The 22,834-nt window shown below is 37.7% G+C and overlaps 1 protein-coding gene across 2 annotated transcripts in view; it reads left to right on the top strand.

Annotated features, from left to right (window-relative positions):
• LOC113118239 (C-Maf-inducing protein-like) overlaps window positions 1-22,563 on the top strand; it is a 28,240-nt gene extending 5,677 nt beyond the window's left edge. Inside the window, exons 2-21 of one of the 2 annotated variants that reach the window (XM_026287278.1) lie at window positions 4,512-4,637; window positions 4,724-4,774; window positions 6,584-6,745; window positions 7,645-7,686; window positions 7,995-8,057; window positions 8,504-8,584; window positions 8,676-8,779; window positions 9,148-9,252; window positions 10,714-11,085; window positions 11,837-11,902; window positions 13,280-13,306; window positions 14,403-14,451; window positions 14,606-14,713; window positions 14,816-14,932; window positions 16,359-16,499; window positions 16,753-16,800; window positions 16,902-17,048; window positions 17,964-18,069; window positions 18,920-18,990; window positions 19,921-22,563. In XM_026287278.1, the coding sequence (XP_026143063.1) occupies window positions 4,512-4,637; window positions 4,724-4,774; window positions 6,584-6,745; window positions 7,645-7,686; window positions 7,995-8,057; window positions 8,504-8,584; window positions 8,676-8,779; window positions 9,148-9,252; window positions 10,714-11,085; window positions 11,837-11,902; window positions 13,280-13,306; window positions 14,403-14,451; window positions 14,606-14,713; window positions 14,816-14,932; window positions 16,359-16,499; window positions 16,753-16,800; window positions 16,902-17,048; window positions 17,964-18,069; window positions 18,920-18,990; window positions 19,921-19,974 (2,040 nt within the window). In that variant the 3' untranslated portion in view covers window positions 19,975-22,563. Of the gene's footprint in view, window positions 1-4,511; window positions 4,638-4,723; window positions 4,775-6,544; window positions 6,746-7,644; window positions 7,687-7,994; window positions 8,058-8,503; window positions 8,585-8,675; window positions 8,780-9,147; window positions 9,253-10,713; window positions 11,086-11,836; window positions 11,903-13,279; window positions 13,307-14,402; window positions 14,452-14,605; window positions 14,714-14,815; window positions 14,933-16,358; window positions 16,500-16,752; window positions 16,801-16,901; window positions 17,049-17,963; window positions 18,070-18,919; window positions 18,991-19,920 lie in introns of both variants that reach the window. The other variant, XM_026287277.1, reaches the window with a different exon arrangement.
• The last annotated feature ends 271 nt before the right edge of the window (window positions 22,564-22,834 follow it).

Genomic DNA, 22,834 nt, shown 5'->3' with positions numbered 1-22,834 from the left:
TGCATATATAGGTGCATACAATCCAGACAACCTCTGATTAAACCGTGAGTTTGGTTGTAACTCACGTTGCATGTTATTAAAATGACGGATGCATAATATGAAGTGAAGTGAAAGTGACATTCAGCCAAGTATGGTGACCCATACTCAGAATTTGTGCTCTGCATTTAACCCATCCGAAATGCACACACACAGAGCAGTGAACACACACACACTGTGAGCACACACCCGGAGCAGTGGGCAGCCATTTATGCTGCGGCGCCCGGGCAGCAGTTGGGGGTTCGATGCCTTGCTCAAGGGCACCTAAGTCGTGGTATTGAAGGTGGAGAGAGAACTGTACCACAATTCCGTCCAGCCCGAGACTCGAACTCACAACCCTTCGATTGGGAGTCCGAGGCTCTAACCATTAGGCCACGACTTCCCCAAAGATATCAGATATATGATATCAGTTGTGTCGATTATGGGTGAGCTTTTTAATCTGCTTGGCTTCTGGCTGTTGAGGTTTTGAAACAGAACTGAAGTTGCCACATCCGTAACGTTGACACTCGCAGCCAAATTTCCTTTTGTCACATAAACCGTCTCAGACATCGAATTTGTGGTTAGGCTGACGCATGAATGGATGACGGTAGACTGAAATTCGGCGTATTCAGCCCACCGAATGAAAAACTAGTTGTGTCCCTAGATAGACATATGGCTGAATTACGAGCGAATGAAGAATAGCCACATCATCTGAAGGTTGCTAACTCCACCGGTCGATGATTTGACATGCTTAAACGGTTTTAAGACCAATATTTCACTTGAACTTTATTTTGGCTGCGTTATACTTTGCATGCCATAGTCAATTGCATCATACTGAGAATTTCTTTGGACAAGATTTCACAAGAAATGTGTTTTTGTTTTTAACTGCATGCAAGTCCAAGCACCACATGTGCAAACCACATCTCAGTACGCAAGTGTGTGCGTTGGATTTGCATGACTTACTGCCATTCACGTGATGTGTATATATTAACAGATATATGCGTTAATTAAAGCCAGCTGTCTTTGGGAATTTAGTGTTGTATAGAGTCTATAGGCATGCAGTCATACCTGTCTGTACAGTAAATTAGCTTCTCTGTTGCTTTCGTGTTGCACAGAATGATGCACAGAAACTACTGTAGATCACCAAGTGAACTCTAGTTTACAGTTGGCTCTCCTGGTCGGAGACTTTTTTTTTTTCTTCTGGCTTGCATTGGCTTCCTTCTCCTGGCCTGCAATGGTTTGCTGTTAATATATCATGGGTGAAGAGTTTAACTGGAAAAAGCCATGTTTACTTTGGGAGAGAGTACATTATCACAGTTTTTACATGCCCATGCAGTAAATTTTTGCTCCTTTTAAAGAAAATTAGCAAGAAAGTTATGCTATATATATATATATATATATATATATATATATATATATATATATATATATATATATATATATATATATATATATATATATATATATATATATATATTTTCACAGTTCATTTAGTGATAGACTGATATATCAGTAAAAGGCTATGATTTCTGCCATTAATGATTATCATATTATTGCGGTTCAAAAAGTTTGGGATGAGTAAAAATGAATGAATGAATGAATACACCAAGAATGGTCAAAGGTGACAGAAAAGACATAAAATATAAAATATGCAGCATAACTGTTTTCAGCATTGATTTTAATAATAAGTAATGGTTCTTGAGCACCAACTCAGCATATTAGATTTATTAAAATAATTATTTATTTTTGTTTTGTGTGACACTGAAGACTGGAGTAATGGCTGCTGGGAATTCAGCTTTGTAATCACTGGATTAAATTACATTTTCAGATATATTAAAATACAAAATAGTTGTTTTAAATTTGTAATAATGTTTACAGTATTACAGTTTCAGTTTTTGGTCATACGAATGAAACCTTGATAAGCATAATAAAACACTTTTATTAAAAAAAAAAAGAAAGAAAAAAACAATTTCCTGGCCTCAAAACTGTGAAAATGTTGTGTAAAATAAGTATTAAAAAGTATAAAATTCAATATTATTTCTGCAGTATTTCTCATTTGCTGTGATTAAAATAATATTACTTAATACAAATTAAATAACAAAAGCAGAAGTTTTATATTATCCATTGAAAACAATGCGGTAGATTTTGGATCTGAAATAAGGGACAGTTTAGAACATTTTTAATCAGTCATTTGGAACCATTATTGCTGTTATGATCATCTCACACGCCCCGATGATAATTTATCCGTCTATCACTAATATACATATCTACCTTGTATTCGCCACTCAGCTCTTCAAACAACAATATGAGAGGCTGAGAAATCTGCCCTTGGCTGTGGTTCCTCGCAGTTTAGTAGTCGCAGTGCTAACAGGAGCTAACTGAGATCAGTTTGTCAGTTATAGAGACGCCACCTGAACACACTGATGTTTTTCTCCACATCGTTTTCCATCTGGATCTCCCTGGTAACAAAAAAAAAAAAAAAAAAACATATGTCTCTATTTCATCTCTTTGTTTCCATGGCAACATAGCAATGCTGAGAGGAGAGCTATTGAGCTCCTCCTTAAGGAAGAATTGCACCATGAAAAACAGGCTGAACGGGACTTCTTGGAATAGAGATGTGGAAAAGTGGACAGATAGCAAAAGAGAGAGAGGAAAGGACAACGAGTGACACAAAGATAAGCAGATGGAACGTCAGCTCAGCACAAGTTCACGTCACATTGTCATGTAGTATATTTTAGCTTGATTTTATGAGAGACAAGTAGACTTCAGCTGTTTATCTGGGTTTCTGCCACCTCGGGGCATGTTTTTCTCCACACGTGTGGCACGTGTCCCAACGTACACAAGCCCGCTAGCAGACTCGTGACTGATTACTTGAAAAAAAGAGATATCATTTAATAGATACTTATCACATGGTCTCTTGAAAAGAAAGACAAATCCGCCTTCTCGACGTCCTGCCCCCTCCGCTGCAGAACAGCCAGTGTGTCTATCACCTAAGAGTGGGGGATGTAAATAAAAGACAGGCCTGTTTTATTCGGTTAACGGGGACGAGCTGGCTGTTTGTTTGAGAGAGCGAGAGAGCAAGAGACTAAGAGCGAATGAGTCAAAGAAAGGAACAGCTTGTTTGCTCTGTTGAACCGGGCGGCTGACACAAATACAGGAACTGTGGTTTGGTTTGAGTCTAGAGGGAGAGCAGCGCAAATAAAGCAATAGCCTGTTTGTGCAAAGAAGCCAAGGGTGGGTGGTGCTAATAACGGAAGAGCCTGTTGCCAGGCTGCAGAGGAGGGAGGGCGGGCTAATAAAGGAACAGCTGCAGTGTGCTATTGTAGAGGAAAGGAGATGGGGAACAGCCTGTTGACATTTAAGGTCATGTGACCACCAACACTTCAGTCAGGAGTGGAACTAAGAAATGTGCTAGAGCAGGCTCATGTGTGACAAATAATGAAAATGAAGAAGCTCCTGCAGCCATTTAAAGATTATTAAGAAGGGGAACCTTAAATTCGCTGTAAATCTGCGGCTCAAATGCAGAACCGCATGAAACTTGAAGCCCGTTCACACCAAACAAGATGAGAAGTTGTAACTATAAAGATATTAGAGTCGTCATAATTCTTAGAACCATAATAATAATGCCACTGAAGAAAGATATTGCTGGAATCACTTACAGAACTTTGACAGCCGATGCACCTGACTTTAAACTTGAAAACTTTATAAACTTCAGTCTCTAGCTTCTGCTAACAGTCATACATATGCGCATTCATAAGAGAATGATGTTCCAGCGGATGACGTGGGATGTAGGTGAATACAGTGATGAATGTGAAAGTGACGAACACTAACCACAGTAGAGAATGCAAAAAAAATAATAATAATAATTTCATGCATCGCTTTGCTGATTTCTTTTATTAACCCCGTGGAGCTGTGTGGAGCACTTTTTTTGATGGATGGATGCACTTTATTGGACTTGCAAATCTCAACCCCCATTCACTGCCATCATACATTTAAAAAAAATGTAACTCCGACTGTATTTGTCTGAAAGAAGAAAGTCCTATACACCTAGAAAGTTTAAATTAATTAAAGATTTAGCCAATCACTTTAACCATGTTTAAAATAAATAAATTTTATTACTTAAATTAAAATAAGGATAATAGAAAACGGATCATGTAGACTGTACATTGTGCCCAGCAACACAAACCATTTCAGCTTCAACCTTATTTGCCACTGACCTTTGAAATAATTTGATTGAAGTATCATTATGTGGGTGACACTGGCTCGAAGATATTTACGTCAAGAGTTCAATGCAACTTCGAAGGCGTATCGTGACATTCAAAGAGCAATCATTATATTATTCACATTGCAGATTAATAAATAGTCCAACCGCCAGTCCATGACGTTGCAGAGCTTTTATTAAGAATGACAGTGCAGTAAATGACGCTCATCCTGAGAGGTGTTAAAGCTTAGACCGTTTCCTGCAAATATGAACGTGTCTCTTCCTGTCTCTGTAGCCCACAGGATACATGGAGGCCCCTCTCTCTTACAGCACTATCGAGGACCTACAGCTGTTGTCCTGGGACAACGCCCCCAAATACTGTGTCCAGCTGAGCTTCCCTGGAGGGACAGTCCTCCTGCAGGTACCTCCAGCCCCCTCAAGGTTTCATGACACTCATTGTGAGATTACGCTCTGACTCGTTTTGCGAATGTTTGTGTTCACTCACAGGCTGCTAACAGCTATCTGCGGGACCAGTGGTTTCACTCGATACAGTGGAAGGTAAGGTCAGAAGTCTAGGAAGGCTGGATTTGCAAAAAGCATCAGAGTCATGACATTTTGCATGGTTTAAGTGAAAGTATCATTTTATAAGTGTGCATGAGTGGGTGGTTCTTCAACTACAGGCACTTTGATGTTCCAAGGGTTGATTTCTAATATTAAAACATTTTGTTTTTGTTATGTGACATTCATGAAACATTCATGTATCTAATGATTTATAAAAATTTTACACCATTTACTACCTCATTTGTGGTGTCATTTACACCATTAAAGGTGCTGTATGTAAGTTTGACTCTACTAAAGCATAAAAATACTATAATATGTTTGCCGATATTTAGGAAACATGCTAATTTAACATATTTGTTTATCTAAAAAAAAACAATGCTACAGTCAGTTATTCTGCTTTGAAAATGTGTGTTCCAGGCCAGAATGTTGGTCTCTGTTTTGGTTTGTGAAACCCGCCCACCGCCAGTTAACCTACCGTATTTTTCGGACTATAAGTCGCACCTGAGTATAAGTCGCATCAGTCCAAAAATACGTCATGATGAGGAAAAAAACATAAGTCGCACTGTCAGTTAAGTCGCATTTAATTTAGAATCAAGAACCAAGAGAAAACATTACCGTCTATAGCCGCCAGAGGGCGCTCTATGCTGCTCAGTGGTAGACTACAGGAGCACTGAGCAGCATAGAGTGCCCTCTGGCGGCTGGAGACGGTAATGTTTTCTTTTGGATCATGTCAAATTAATTCTGGTAAGTCGCACCTGACTATAAGTTGCGGGACCAGCCAAACTATGAAAAATGTGCAACTTATAGTCCGGAAAATACGGTAATTCTATTTCAGCACCCCTGCATGTGTGTCAAGCCTGAGTAGGAGGGGCCTGGTAAAAGAAAAACCCCTCTCCAATATTTTGAATTTGGACTGCAGTACCTAGTTCAACCACAGTGTCAATTCTAAATACAGCACCTTTAACAATTTTGCCTCAATAAAGATTTATCAAAAGTTAATTCTTGGTTACTAAAGAGACAGTCATGTCCCTGAAGATCATGCTTGATATGAAATATTAAATGTTATGTATGAAGGAAACAATAAATATCACTTATATCTCACAATAAAATAGTCATATTAGGCAAATTGGCTTATTTTCACATTGAAACATTTTTGGAAAGAAGAATGAAGCGCTTATTAACTATTTGAGGATTATTGTGAGAAATGATTGTTACAATTTGTAACTTAATTTTCCTTTACAAACCAATAACTAGTTATTAAAACGTAATACTTAGCTGTCAAGGAGCCAGCTGTGTCAGTGAAGAGTGTGCTTGATCAGAAATACGAGATGTGTGATGTGTATAAAAGGAAGTTTCCGAGCATCATTTTTTTGTGCATCAAGTTTCCAGTCAGCTAGTTTCGATATTTTGAGATGCGGTGGAAGTGTTCTTTTGTTAAACAAAAAAAAGCAAAAAACATTTACTATGGGACGTTGATTGATAGTAGACAGATTTAACTAGTGAGAGCCTGAAAAGTGTTTTCTTTAAAGAAAAGTGCCTGTGGTTGAAAAAATATCCATGCATGAGGGCAATAATATGGAACAAAATAAGAACTTCAAACCCTGAATCTCTAAGCCTAGTCAGCTCAGCTTATTTCTGGGTAGATTTGGTGAGGTAATTCACACTGTAATGTAGTTCAAAAGCTGTCATCATCATATGTGACCACTGCTGCATTATGGTGGTAAAATATATGTCAGTTTCATAACTGCTGGTCACCTTTGGTAAAAGGCAGGTGTGTGCAATCTGGGTTATCTGACTCATCTGCAGAAAAAGATCTACAAGTACCGCAAGGTTCTGAATAACCCGAGCCGCTGGGATGTGGTTCTGAAGGAGATCAGGGCCCTGGTGGACATGGCCCTCACCTCACCCCTGCAGGACGAATCCATCCACCAGGCCCCGCTGCACATCATCTCCACCCTGCTTGCTGAGGTACGTCACACCATCTAATTGTTGAGAATACTAGTTATTAGTTATTTTTATTGAAAGGAGTGTAAAGCTCATTATTAGTGCTTGCTAAGGCTTTTATTATTGCTCATAATTTGGTGTGTAACACTTGCTGTGGGCAGTGATGCTTCAAATCATGCAACTTCAACCCTAAACGCTAAAATAAATCATTTTCTCTTTAGATTTATTGAGAACAGCAGGTTTGTCAAATGTATGATTTTTCCTAAAATAGAGTAGATTTTTCTATAGAATATTCTACAAACTTGGCTCTTAATTTAGGGCAGTAATTAATTTTTAATACATTTATGAGTCACTTTTCTCATTGACCACATGAAATTTATCAGGTGTATTATTTTTCATCCAATTTCTTTCTGAAGCATAGCTGGCATCTTTCATGTTAAAACTCGAGCAGCATTCTGCCTTCATTTCTGGTTATGAGTGTCATTTGTGAATTGAGGTGCGTTACGTTTCATTTTGAGTCTGTGTTCAGGTTAAGAGTTACGTGTGGTTGTCTATTTTGCTGTGGTCTAGTCTTTTTTTTTTTTTTTTTTTTTTTTTTTTACATTGCATCGCTACACAACGAAAATCATCTTTTCCAGAGAGAGAAAGATTGCTTGCATTCCCATGTTGATTTGCAATTGTGGATTATGTCTTTGAATACAACATATACCCAAGTATTTGAATTCAAAGAAGGTTTTAAAAAGTCTAAAAACAGACCGCTCACTTTCCTTTGGTCAAAAGGCTATATCCCTGAGTCACACCGGCTTTCCCAAGAAGTCCATTTACATTTTAAAAGCTGGGCTTGCTGGTTGTTGAGTCACGTAGCTGTGGCACCACTGGCCAATGAATTCTCAACAAATTATTTTGTGTCATTTCCTTCTCAGAACACTAACCTCAGCGCTCAGGACCATGAGAACATCATTGTGGTAAGTGAGCTTTATTTGTGGTAAGCTGCCTTTTTTAAACAGAAAATATGAAGACATGTATAGCCTTCACACAACAGTGGGTTAAACACCATTGCTAACAAAGGCAGTTATGTAATGTGTTTTAAGGCTCAATGAAACCTGCTCTAGAATAAAATTGACTTGAAAATGTAGTGGACTGCCATAGAAACAGGACAGGCGCACACAGATGTGCTCTCTGAAGGTTGTGCACGTCTGTAAAATGTAGATGAAAAGCAACAAGACTCTTCATGTCTGTACGGGACTGACTAATGGTTTGAATCTGTCTGCAGGCCATCGCACCCCTGCTGGAGAATAACCACCCTCCCCCTGACCTGTGTGAATTCTTCTGCAAGGTAAATGTGACAATTCTGGCTATTTGTCAGGGGAACAATTGAGTTCAATTTTGCAAACATTTTTATTTTAAATGTAATTTATTAATACCTATTTTATTGCTGCTTTTAATATAATTTCTCTTCTGAACTTAAAAGACAAAACATTTCAAATGGGAAATATCTTTCACTTGTATAGTTTGAATTTCATTAGGATAAAAAAAAGGCGTTATCACATGGTTATTTCGTATATAAACCGTTTTTACATTTACATTTTCTACAAAAACAGCTACACTGACAAGAAGATTCTTTCTATTTCAAATAAAAACAGTTCTTTAGAACTTTGTGTTCATCAAAGAATCTTAATAAAGTTTTTTTTTCTGATATCATAACTTTACCAAGTGCTTTTTTTAAAGAATGGGATTATATGTTATGAATTTGATCATTAATATTTTTTGTTGTTTTTGTAGCACTGTAGGGAGCGTCCTCGGTCGATGGTGGTGATTGAAGTGTTCACTCCTGTGGTTCAGAGAATCCTCAAACACAACATGGTGGGTCTGCGCACTATTTTAGAAGTGCTCTCATTCACACGTCACCGCACTCTCATTTAATGAGTCTCCTGGTGTTTACTTCTCATTCCAGGACTTTGGGAAATGCCCCAGACTCCGTCTCTTTACTCAGGAGTATATTTTGGCTCTGAATGAGCTTAACGCTGGCATGGAAGTGGTCAAGAAGTTCATTCAAAGGTGAGTGACGTTTTTCTTTTTCCCTTATACAAACACACATCACTTTCCTTTTGCAAGCGAAGCTATGTAGTAAGGACAACAACACTGTAGTGAGCGATAAAAGCTTGGAATCTCATTGCATCGCGGCGGGTTCGAACACAGTGTTACCTCACCCTGGCTCCACCTCGCTTACGTACAAAGAACAGGCCATCATATGTACACAAACTGTAATATCCTTTTATCTATCAGGCTGTGTCATGTTAATGGTCTGTTTAGGACCAAACCCCGCGCTTACTTACAGTTACAGTTTTGTTTTCTTTGAGCTGTCACTCTGTATGCGTTTGGATGCAGAAACTTTGCTAACCTGACCTTTTCTTAAATGTTTTCAGCATGCACGGTCCCACTGGACAGTGCCCTCATCCTCGGGTTCTCCCCAATCTCGTGGCGGTGTGCCTAGCTGCCATCTACTCTTGCTATGAAGAGTTCATCAACAGGTGCGTCTGATTCACTGGTTTTCCACCCCATGAGATGCAGTTTACCCCGGAGACCTCGGATCAAAACATTTCTCTGAATCATATTTGGTTTCTTCACTTCTCCATATCCTGTTTTCTTAAATTGTCCTTAAATATGCATGCTTTAATTTCCACCTGCTTTAATCAGTCAGTATTTTTTTGTGACAAACAACAGTGACATAGCTGTAATGACATTTTTGGTCTCACCTGACACCGTGCGTGTCATCACTGTGAGCGTCTGGGCCGGGGTACGGCCACCTGAGAGGAATAAGGAACTATTTTCAAAAGTTTCCATGATTCACAAAGCCTCAAGAGAGTGAGACGTGTCAAAGCTCACTCCCTAGGCTTCTCTGCACTGCTCCCTTTTGGAGTTTTGTTGTGATCACTTCTCTCATTCACTCTCCAATGGCCTTTTGGCAAATTTCCGTAGCTAAAGTTCATGGATATTTTAAAGGTGCACATTTCCATGCGTTTACATCATGTATTCCATTTGTCATCCATCCTACCAGAATCAGATGTCCTATGGTTACTTAGTCAAATAAGGTCTTTCAAATAATCTGGCTATGTAGCAAATGAACCAGCTGGTGTTTTGTATTTGACTGCATGCAAATATGGCAATTTCCATAGAAAGGCCTTGAAACTTTTTGAATGCAATATTGTTATAAAGGTGTTTTTTTTTGTTGTTGTTGTTTTTTTGTTTTTTTTTAGACAAATTGACAATGAAAGGAGGGATTTACCATTCAGAAAATTTGATTGTCAGCCTCAGGTTATTTTATAGATTATTATTATTGTGTATTCATTATAATGGTTATGGTAGGTTAATTATATGTTAGATAGTAATTTATATAATATATAAAATAAAATAGAAAAACGAGATCTATAGTCAGTAAGATTTTATGAAACCAAATACTTTTATTCAGCAAGAATGCATTAAACTGATTAAATGCAACAAACTTGTGCTTTAGTACAAAACTTTTTTATTAAATGCTGATATTTTGAACTTCCTATTTATACAGAATCATGAAAAGAAAAAAAACACTGTTTGCACATAAATTCTTTGTAAGCCGCACAACCGTTTTCAATATTGATAATAAATGTTCCTTGAGCAGCTAATTAGAAAGATTTATGAAGGATCATATGAGACTAGAGTAATGGCTGCTGAAAATTCAGCATTTCCACAGGATAAAATTACATTTTAAAGTATAACATTCTTTTAAATTCTAATAATAACTTTTACATTTATGCATTTAGCTGACACGTTTTACAATTTTTCACAATATTACAGTTTTTACTGTATTTTTAGCCAAATACATACAGCCTTGGTGAGCATAAAAATCTAAACACAACTATTGAACATTTTATATATATATTCCACAACCAAAAACATTTTGAATTTGTGGAATGTGGTTAACAGTATGTCCTCTCTCTTTCATTTTTTGTTAGTCGGGACAACTCTCCCAGTCTCAAGGAAATCCGAAACGGTTGTCAGCAGCAAAGTGAGAGGAAGCCGCCCATGCCTTTGCGCCTACTGCGGCCCGAGCCGCCCACGCCTCCCCCGACCACCACCCTGTCCCCAGCTCCGGCCCTGCCCCTCTCACCACCACCTTCTATCGTCAACTCCAGTGAGATCCTGGTAGAGCTAGAGCGCAACAACAACACCACTAACACACTGCGAAAGACCCCTGCAGAAGGAGACAGCGAGCCCAACCTCATCGACTGTCTACTGGTCAGCCCCGCGCTCAACGCCCTGTCCATTCAGCTGCCTGCCCACGCCGACAGAGTGCTGGGATGTTTCGCCCTCATCCTTAAGATGCTGTGAGTATGGCTTTCTGCTACTGGATCTATCTATCTATACATACATAGATGCATACATATATTTAAAAAAAACACACACACACACAGGGTGAGTATTTCTCTCAATTAAATGCTTTACAACTTTATAGTTTTTTAGTTTATTATATTTCTATTTTTGTACTTTAATTTACCAAAATATTTCAAATATTTCTACCAAAAAGAAAACCATATATTCAGGGAATTCCAGGAACACTATTAAGTGATAAGTTGCCAGTACAAACTATTGAAACCACCTGATTTAAGAATAAAAGAGAAGAGCATTTAAGAGTTTGTTTGTGCATTGTAAGGCTGCGTAATACAGCTTTTTGTTGCGTAACACTGCTGCGTGTTGGAATAATTAGCTTACAGAAAAGCAATGCTATTTTAATAACAGCAGAGCTACTGAAAAAATCTATTGTAGTTATTCTCCAACACTGTAATCATCCCACAATGAGTATAAATGATCCGTTTGGGATATACAAAAGCAGATTCAGCCAGTGAGAAGTGACCTTAAAACAGTCTGCATATTTATAACAGATTCATTGAACCGAATCTGTTTTTAGGCTTTACCTTCACCTGATCCTATTGTGAACCTTCCGGTTGCAGATCACAGCAGAGTCTCTGAGGTTTCAGCTTTCACTGGCCGATCTTACATAAGGTTTTTATTTTCTCCAGTTATCGCTCTTCCTGTCTCAGAATCTCTAATTTCTCCTCTGGTCTTTTCTCTCTACAGATCAGACTATGAAGACTGGAGACCAGCACTGGCCAGCCTGCTTCAACCAATCCCCTTCCCAAAAGAGTAAGGGCATTTACTCCCCTCTCATTCTGTTCACAGTTGCTTTATTTCTAACCATTTGCTTGCTGTCTGTTTTAACTATCAACTATGGCCTCGAAAACTAATGGAATCCAGTGTGATAAGTAATCCATTACGATTACAGCTGCTGCAGTTAACTCATTATGAAGTGTCAGTTACACCATTCAGTTTATTTAGCAAGGTTTAACTTAAGTGCAGTTGCACAGGATTAAATTAGTCAACTAGTTCTAAAGAGAGCGTTTTACCCAGTTTGATCCACATATTTTAAGTTGAATTTAAGCATCATTTGACACTCAAAAACATGAACCGAAGTGAAAAGCATCATTGGTAGATGGAGTGACTCAATGTCGCACAGCTCACTTTATACTAAATATGTAATTGATACAGATTTTAGTTTAAAAAGTTTTCGATTTCAAATAAATGCTGTTCTTTTGAACTTTCTGTTCATTAAATAATCTGAAAAAAAGTATCCTGATAGTAACAAAAGAATTAAGCAGGACAACTTTTTTCAACATTGATAATAAAAAGAAATGTTTCTGAAGCACCACATCAGCATATTAGAAGGGTTTAGGTTTAGGGGATGATGTGACACTGAAGATTGGAACTGCTAGAATTCAGCCTTGCCATCACAAGAATAAATTACATTTTAAAATGTATTAAAATAGCATTTTTATTTTTCTTAATTGTAGTTATATTCTACAATATTATTGTTTGGGTTTATGTTTAATCAGATAAATGAATTCTGGTGAACAGAAGAGATTTTTCAAAAACATTTGTAAAAAATCATACCGATTCTAAAGTTTTGAACGGTAGTATATAAGAAATATTAATACATTTTTTAGATGTGTAGCCTACATAATGATACCAGGGGCTATCTGTGTACGTGCGGTGTGCTGGTCTCTTGAGGTTTGGCATGGAAGGGAGAAGACTGACGTGGGCGAGCCGCAGCAGGGCTCTGCATTGGGATTGTGGGGATTGGGTGAGGCTTCTCGGGTCCTCTGTGGCTCCTGTAATTGGCCCTGCAGGACAGAACAGATCATTACAGGTCTTCTGCAGAGCCCTGCGGTTGCCAAAGGCGGGGGGCTCACCTGCGTTCGTACGCTACGCCGAGCTTCCAGCCTTCATTAGAAAAAGTTAACAACAGCCAAGCGCATCCCAGAGCACACATGCAAAACATTTGATGAAGTCCTCCCAGACATGCACACAGAACACTTGTGAATGTATCAATATGCGTGTTGAGACAAGCACGCCTACATATAGACTCAGAAAGCAACTTGTGTAATTATGTGGAATGACGACACTGTCTTATTTGAGTGCCCGAGTCAAGTCGATGTTTTTCTCTGTTTGCTTTCTCCTCTCTAGGGCCCTTGCACATGCCAAATTCACAAAGTAAGTGACTTCACTTTTGCCCCTAATGTGTATATAGAACCATTTAGAGAGATACTTAAATGTCAGGTTAAAGGTATAGTTGACCCAGAAATTAAAATTCTATCATCATTTACTCACCTTAATGTCATTCCAAACCTGTATGACTAGCTTTCTTCTGTGGAGCATACAATATTTTGAAGAACTTTAAAAACTAGAGCCCATTGATGTCCATTGTAAAGACAAAAAATAAAAATAAAAATAGGCTAAATTATTTTTCAGAATATCTTCTTTGATGTTCATCAAAAAAAGTAAGTCTTTCAAGTTTGGAATGACAAAAGGATTAATAACTGATACCAGAATTTTCATTTTTGTGTGCACTGTCTCTTTAAGAGTTTAAATTGAGTCATTATGAAACTTTAAAGTGACAGTTCCTGCAAAAATTTTATTCGGTCATCATTTTCTTACCCTCTTTTTTTTTTTTTTTAAACCTCTATGAAATAACACAAGTGTGGAAGAGTATCACAAAAACTACAAAAGTGTTTTATGCCAAAGTCTTCTGAAGCCATATTATAGCTTTTGAGGAACAAACTTTTTCATTATTCATTTAAAATGTTGACATTCACACTGACTCACTTAGGTAGATTAGTTAGATAAGCTTTGTGAAATTAATCATGAATATTTTAAATGAAATTAATCTTTTTAGTCAAATTGGTTCATCCAGTGCACAGAAATGATTTGAATGATTAATTCACATACCAAACTGATAGTCTCAGTTCAGATTAACTGTGAATATCGAATAAAATTTCAGCCTGTTTAACACACAAATCTATCATATGACTTCACAAGATTTAAAATAAAGCCAGGAGTCATTTTGACCCATTTTAATGTACTTGTAATATACTTTTGCTTCTTTTTCCAAGAACACTTCCAATACCTTTTAATTGCAACTGCATAGAAAAGAGAGACCTGTTGTTCAGAAAAAAAAATCTTAATATAGGTTTGGAATAACATGAAAGTAACTAAATGATGAACAAATTAAAATTTTTGGGCGGTGAATTTTCACTTTTTTTACTACGTTTTGTCATCTAACAGATCTGTTATTTGTTTTTTGTAACAGAGAGCTGAAATATGTTATTCAGAGGTTTGCTGAAGATCCCAGACAAGAGGTGAGACAGGAAACTGCTGTTTGCAGAAAGGGTGTTGTTAGGCTTACAGTTTCAGTCGAATGCTTGCTTAATATTGGTCCTGTAGACTTGGTAAACAATGCTTTGTTGAGCTTCAGCCAGTGTGAATGTATATGCATGTGTTTGTCTCTCACAGGTCCACTCCTGTTTGCTCAGCGTGCGCTCTGGAAAAGACGGGTGGTTCCAGCTCTACAGTCCAGGAGGCGTAGCTTGCGACGATGATGGAGAGCTGTTTGCTAGCATGGTATGAAAGTGTTTGTATGAAATACGAGATGTCTCATTTAGTTCAGTCTTTTGTCCTGCCACTATATCTACTTTTATGGTCTGATGTCGTTCGTCCTGACAGGTCCACATCCTCATGGGCTCCTGCTACAAGACAAAGAAATTTCTCTTGTCCCTGGCTGAAAATAAACTGGGACCCTGCATGCTCTTGGCCCTGCGGGGGAACCAGACCATGGTGGAGGTACATATGACTGACTATTGCTTTGAGCTGGAATGTAGTGAGCTGCCCACCTAAGTGACAGTTTTAGGCATCATGGATGGTTCAGCCCAAAGGCTTTTTCAAAAGCCTTCTTTTGCTAGTCTCAGCCTTTAGGGGCACGTTCTGAGACCGCCCACAGTCTGTCCACTGACCATATGATGAATATTGCACACAAAATGGTACGAGCAGACTGAAAATAGCCGTTTTTATCTGATTGGCAAGCATTATGCAACTTCCTGTGAAACCAAGTTGTGTTTACAAGTTACTAATGAATGCTTTTGAGGAAGAAATAATGACTAGACTAAGAAAACAACTGAAATATCCACAAGCAGAATTGCAGATTCCGTTTTAAACCATCTGTATTTTTGTACAGACAGAAATTCTGAGCACATTTTTCCTAAAACCATCTGCAGAAGTGGTTTATTATTTTCCTGTCATTTATTGTTGTAGCATGATAAATTTCAGTTAAAATGACATACAAAAACTGAACAATGTGTGTCACCATATTCAGTTGCATGTTCTACACAAGAATAAACTGTGAAGTAGACCAGATAGATGATAGTCTGATTGCGTGTATGATTTTGCAACCCTTGAATGCATTGTAATTATTTAAATTTAATTTAAATGTCATCTAATAATTGACAAATTTTTTGTGAGTTTACTATAGTAGCACTTGTTAGCTTAGCAACACGCTAATGTCAGATTGTAAGAGTGTTAGGATGTGGAAATATGTAATGTTGTTTGCCAAATTTCCACAAATTTCTGTTGCATTGTTTTGTTGTGGTTTTGTTTTGTTTTTCCAGACCTATCTGTTGTTGTAGTATAAAAAGTTTTTAGTTAAATGCCCCTATATTTCATGTAAACAGTTACAATTTAAGGTAGCGTAATGTTGATTTTGGCAGTTCTAGACTAAAATAAACTCCAGATAGTCTATAGTCTAGTTGTATCCTTTGTGGATTTAGAATTAGGATTTTATTTAATCCGATATTTATATGCGCTAGGTTTTGTGTCCTTTATAGTATCCAGTTTTTAGCTTAGCAACGTGCTAACAGTGAATTCTATTGGAATGTATTGAGTGTGTGGTTTCAAGCAAAATCCAGCAATTTCGGTAGTAATCCACACAATAGATTTTCCACTAACTATTAACCCACACAGATTTTGCAACAAGTTCAAGTTATTAGATTTCAGTTATTTTAGATTTCACCACACCATTAGTCAGGTGTATCACATTAGGAACATTAGGAGTTGTCATATACAATTAGTTACCCATGAGTCTCAGTTTCCGTATGAATGCAGCCCAAGTAGACAGCAAGGCAGCTCAATACATTATTTGTGTAGAGTTAAAAAAAAAATCTCCAGTGAAGCCCATGTGTAGGATAAAGCAGTGATCTCTGTGTCTGCCGTGCAGATCCTGTGTTTGATGCTGGAGTACAACATCATAGAGAACAAGGACACTCAGCTACAGATCATCTCCACCCTGGAGAGCACCCAGGTCGGCCTGCGCATGTATGAGCAGCTGTGCGACAGACAGAGAGAGCTCAAAGAACTAGTGAGTGCACAGTTACACAAATCAACACTGAGACGTTTTTACTGCCACGCACTGGCTTTGATAATACGGTGACCAGTCATTATGCAGTCATCGCTGCCGTCACAGGCCAGGTTTAACGCAGAGCTCCCATTAACTCAAAAAGACAAAAGTGACCCATTTACAGACTTCCTACATATACGGTGATGACTCTCAATTGCCACCTGGTGTTTGAACTAAAAACTGCAAAACTAGTAATATCTCTTTCTCTGTTTAGCAAAGAAAAGGAGGGCCTACTCGACTTACCCTGCCCTCCAAATCTACGGTAAGTGTGTGTTTGTTTAAATTACTAATTATGGATGGGCTTGTATTTATGCTGTTGTTTTCACCAAAAATCCTTCTTCAAATTTTATTTTTTTGCTGTAGGATGCTGACTTGGCTCGTCTGCTGAGCTCCGGTTCCTTTGGCAATCTGGAGAACCTCAGCTTGGCATTCACCAACGTCACCAGTGCCTGCGCCGAACAGCTCATCAAACTGCCATCCCTCAAACAGCTCAACCTATGGTCCACCCAGGTCTGTTTTCTTCTGCTCATTTCCTTTTGGAAGAGTCTAGCAGCTACATGAGTTTTGAAGCCAAAATAACTTTCTTAATGCTTTAAAAATATACCTTTCAAAAGTTTGTGGTGTGTTTATTATTATTATTTTTTTTTTTAATGAATACTCAAGGCTGCATTATTTATAAAGAAAAAAAGATAAATTGTAATTTATTTTATAGTGAAATTTATCCCTGTTATGACCATTTTCAGCATCCTTACTCCAGGTAATATTCTAATATGCTGATTCGCTGCTCAAGAAACTTTTTCAGTATTCTGTGATGAATAGAAAGTTCAAAAGAGCAGCATTTTTCTGAAAAAGAAATCTTTTGTAACATTATAAATAACTTTACTGTCACCCTTGATCTATTTAATGCATACTTGCTGAATAGAAGTTTTAATTCCTTTTAAAAGTCCTAAAGACTTTTTGGGACTTTAGCTTATTCACAGTATCCCCCAGAGTTAGACAAGTCCATACATACCTTTTTCATTTCTGTGCGTTCTGTAAGTGTTATTTGACGCACCCACCGCTAGCCTAGCTTAGCACAAAGACTGGATGTAAATGGATAATGGTAGCATAGTAATCCCAATAAGTGACAAAATAATACAAACATTTTCCTATTTACATTTTGTGCTCTGTATAGTCACAGCGTGTACAAATAACAAGGCTATATGAGACAGGGACCATTTTTAATCGTATAAATACTGGGAACTATATTCTCACTAGGCGTAGGAGCACAGCTAACGTTACTTGGGCAGAGTGGCTACTTGGGTGGAGTGATTAGCGCAGCACACGAGACGCCCTGTTGATGGTTCCGTAAACGAAACAAACGTGACTAACTAGCTAGACGTAACTCGTGATCAGTCTGATTGATTGATGTTTTCTGTGTTTTAGTTTGGAGATGCTGGGCTGCGTTTGCTATCGGAGCATCTGGCCTGTCTGCAGGTTTTGAACTTGTGTGAGACTCCAGTCACGGACGCTGGCCTGCTCTCCCTCAGCTGTAAGAAGGCATTTATACACATCTTATATCCAGCTACTTTCATTCTGACCAGTAAAAAAAAAAACAGCCATTTCTCAAATTAAAATAATTGGATTTATTCTCCGTCTTCTTGATTTATAACAGATCTTAGCTAGTAATAATTAATTTGTCTGGCTTGTTGAGGTTTCTTAACAGGATCATTGATCCAAAAATTAATATTCATATGAGTATGACTTTCTTTTTTCTTTCTCCAGTGTAGCACAAAAGGAGAGCGTAATGTCTGTCCGAGCTTCTGTTTTTAATATACCGTGACAGAAGTGGATGGTGATTTATACTGTCGAGCTTCAAAGTATCATAAAATATGTCTCCTGCACTATAGTCCAAGTCTTTTGAAGCCATAGACATTGCTCCCAAATAATCTTCCTCTCCACTCTAAATCTCAAATGTCATTCGTGACCGTGTTTTTAAATTTGCCACATCACAATCAGTCACGTAACATGCGAGAACCAGTGGTTTTTGCCATCAATGACGTCAGACCTTCTGTTATGTGTATGAGGGCACAAATCTTTTTATTGAACACAAGCACAAATGACATTCACTAGATGAAGATCATGAGCTTTAAGTTGAATTTCGGCCAGCTCCTTGCACCTCCACTTTTATGGTGCTTTTTATGGAGCTTAGCCATATAAACAATCATCTTTGGCGCTGAATTATGGCACAACTTAAAAAAAAAAGTATTTGAACCATCCATTTAACAAAAAAGTGGTTTGTCTTGAGTGTATAATGGACATGTTGTGTATGTCCGGATACATTTATGGTTTATTTTAATTAACATGTAGGATTATTAACTTATTGCAACCTTTCCTTGCAGCTATGAAAAGTCTGTGCAGCCTGAATATGAACAGTACTAAACTCACAGCGGACACATATGAGGACCTGAAGGTAAGAACTAGAAGATGATGACTCTTAACAGACCCTTAGACTGCTAGGATTGAAACTTAAAATATATCCCAGTTTAATACGCAGAAGCTATTATAGTAAATGTACACTATTCCTCAAGTTTGGAGTCAGTAAGATCTTATTTAATTTTAAGAAAATAAATAATTTTGTATTCAGCAAAGACGGATTAAATTGATTTAAAAAAAAAAAAACTAAAAGAGTGTAGACAAGTTAATGCTGTTCTTTTATATTAATATAAAAAATCCTTTTAAAAATGTATTATGGCATCCACAAATATTTAAAGCACCACAGCTGTTTTTAAAATTGATAATAAAAATAAATGTTTATTAAAATAGAACAAAGATTAAGTGTGTGACTCCCTTCAAAAACCTTTAAAAAAAAAAAATCAAACAGACCCTTAATTTGGAATAAAAGTGTAAGTTGTTCCTAGTTTGATTTCCCCCCAAATGTAGAGTAAATACTTTGATTCTGTGGTGCTTTCACAACACTGAAGCATTACAACTAATGGAAAACAGCAACATGGACTTGACCAATGCCCTGAGTTTCGGTTGCTGTTATGTTGTTTGGCTGGCCAATAGCAGATGAGGGAGTTCAGGAAACCATTATCAACAGTCTTTACTTTTCCAATACAATCTGGTGACTCTAATGGTGCAGAAATGACATACTTCACCTTTAACTCTTATCATGCAGCCAGTTTTTTTTTTTTATTGCCCAATGTTATTTACACAAGCAGGACATGTCCCCGGTTCAGTCAATCAATCGTAACCTTGACTCTGAAATCAGTGAGGAATAAAAGGAATCATAAGGCTGATAGGAATGTTGTTCCAGGAACGACAGAGGATGTTGAACCAGGAACATGTCACATTAAACATTTCAGTATCTAAACCTCTCTATCTCTGGTCCTATCCACAGGCCAAACTACCCAATCTAAAGGAAGTGGACGTTCGCTACACAGAGGCGTGGTGAACACGACGCCCGAGGAGATTTATAGACACAGGAAATCGCTGACACATCATCCCAACACAACATAATCAAGAAACGAGGACTGTATTTATAGGAGCGTCATTAATGGACCTTCTGATAATATCATAAACGCTCAAGAATCATCTAGTGTCTCATCAGAGGACGCTCTTCACAGCGGCATCGAAATCTAGACGTCATCAGACGGCACAGGAACCTTTCTAACGACATAATCAGGGGACTTTTTCTCTGTCTCGTTCTCGCCTAACTCTTCAGAGGATCCATGTCCCTCGTTTTAACCCATGATTGGTGTCCTTTTTCATCCCTCCAGAAGACATCAGACCACCTGGATACATTTCCCCTGTGGTACCAGCGTCTGGTGAAGGCCTGAATATTCAGAGCCACATTCCAGTACAGTTTTGATATCACTTCCTGTGTGGAAAGCCAGCTTCCACATTGTGTTTTTTTTTTTTTTTTCGTTACATGTTACATGTGTGCTTGGTCCTCTCGGTTCAGAGTCCATCATTTTTGCATCCTCACAGAGGTTTCTAGTGTAAAATGTGTCTGTTAACAATGTTCACGTTCATCTCTATATCTCTGTCGCTCTGAAATTCATTTTTTATTAACTTGAATAAGCATATTTTTCCATACACTTCTTTCATATACGTGTGTGTTTGTACAGAAAATCGCCGTATCCCCATTTTTAATGCAGACATTTCAGGGGCTTCGCTCAAAAAAAAAAAAAGTTTCTGTTCCATCATTTCTTTTCTCTTCTTTTTTTTTTTTTTTTAGCCACATTGTACAGTGTAATTTTGATTTCACACCCTATTTAAGAGAAGGTCATCAAGGTTGTAGTCTGGGACTACTGTGTATTTATGAGCCCCCCTTTCTGGTCCGTTTTTCTTTTATGAAGTACTTTTGTCAAGCATACTGAACCAAGATGGTGCCTAAAACATTTTCTGTAAAGATTACATCACCTAGCAACATCAGCTAAGTTGTACATAGATACATTACAGACTTTTAAACGGATTAATAGGCTTTATTATTCTCTGTAAACTCTAGTGGTCGATAGGAGTCCACCACGAGTGTCCTGCCACAATGTTCCTCATATTTATATCAAATTCGAGCCAAGATTTGTGCTATGTTCATTATGGCTTGTTATGCAGTTGAACCTTTTTATATTTTACTTTCATGCTTTTGTTGTCTCTTTGAACATATAGTTTATGACCACTGTAATTAGTTACAGTAAATATCTTGACTAATAGAGAAAAGAAGACATCTTGTAGAAAAGAAAAAAAAAGACGGTCGGAAATAAAATAATCAGTTTGCCGTCTAAAATGGAGTTTTTCTTATGTTTACAAAGGCGTGTTTGTCTCTACGCCCACGTTAAACTATATCCAGAGAGAGTCACTGCCCCGGTCTTGAAAGTAGCAGTTTTCGGTAGTTCCAGCTTTTGTGTGTGCGTTCGATTTCACACAGATATAGATGCCGTCCAGAGGGGGGCGTTCAGTACTGGGTGCCATCAAAGCACCAACTCGTGTTCTGCCATCTTGCATAGTTGCATAATCTATAATGTACATAATGAGTGTATATAATTTCCCATTTCTCTTTCTCTCATGTTTTTGGGAGACTCTTTTGTTGCCTTCATTTTTTTTTTTTTTTTTTAGATGTGTTGCACATGGTCACCTGTTTTTGTTCCCTTTCCCACCCCCAGACCAAGTGCACTGTCATGGTGTTCATTCTTTTGTTTGTATGATAAGTTTAATTCATTTTTGTTGCCTGTTTTGTTTCTCTTTTTGCATGTTTGCAATTGGATCATATAGATTTAATATAAAGGGTAAAATCACTAGCCCCTTCAACCACTTACCATATGGATCAATACGTGTTTCTAAAAGTGAAAGATGGACAGAGTTCGTGTAAGCCGATGGATTATATTGGGAGTGTGTTATTAAGGTGGACTAGAAACTGTACCATTCTCTACACTGGTGAAACTCAAGATGATGCATTGTAATGGTCTTCAAGCGGACAATTTTTCTCTGTGGCGGGAAGGATTCAGGGGGTTGGGTTTCCCTCTGCCTTCATTTTGTTACGAAATTATTAAAAAAGCACCATATCTTTGAGACAATGGCTTATCTATTGAAGTTGAAATCCAGTTTGTACTTCAGTCAACTGTTTCATGATTAATTTGTAAAATCCTGTGGAACTCGCTGTGCTATTTGTGTTTCCGATGTCTCCTTATCAACATATTATAATGTCTCATTAATTTCATCTTTTTTATTTTTGTTGAAAAGCGCTTTTTGCTATGTTGAATTGAGACTGAGTCTTAATCTGATGTGGGTGGGGTCCGCGTGGCCCCTGCTGCACAGTTGTGTACATACAGAATGAACTACATTTCCCATGACTCCTTGAGTTTTTGCAGATAGAACTGCTGTCCCTTTTTCTTCTTTTTTTCTGCTTCTATCTACAGCTGGGTTGCTGCTGCTGCTGCTGCTGCTCTGTGGCTGTTGTAATGAAAAAACAACCTTCAACAGGAAAATAAGCCTAATATGTGAACCGGTTTCAATCAAAATAAACTGTCTGTGAATATGTTTCAAATAGAAAGCTTTCAAAGCTTTATTTATGGCAAGTTTAGTCATTGGCTTCAAAAAATGGTTTTACATATTTAATCCTAAATATGTGATTGCCCACATTTACCTGTCACACTGCCGTAATGCAGTAAATCTATTCTAGGTGTTACGTAACTGATGGCAAAAGTAGTTCAAACCATTTTGGCACGGTTTTCATGGCCTTCAGAAGCCATTTAATTGCTTTGTGTGTTTTTTGGCGTAGGAAACATCACTCTTCTCATACAATGAATGGAAAATCA

This window comes from Carassius auratus, chromosome 18, assembly GCF_003368295.1.
Source record: "Carassius auratus strain Wakin chromosome 18, ASM336829v1, whole genome shotgun sequence".
In the NCBI taxonomy this organism is placed as follows: domain Eukaryota; kingdom Metazoa; phylum Chordata; class Actinopteri; order Cypriniformes; family Cyprinidae; genus Carassius; species Carassius auratus.
Note: the sequence above shows the minus strand (reverse complement) of the source record. Positions and strands in the feature narration are given on the sequence as shown.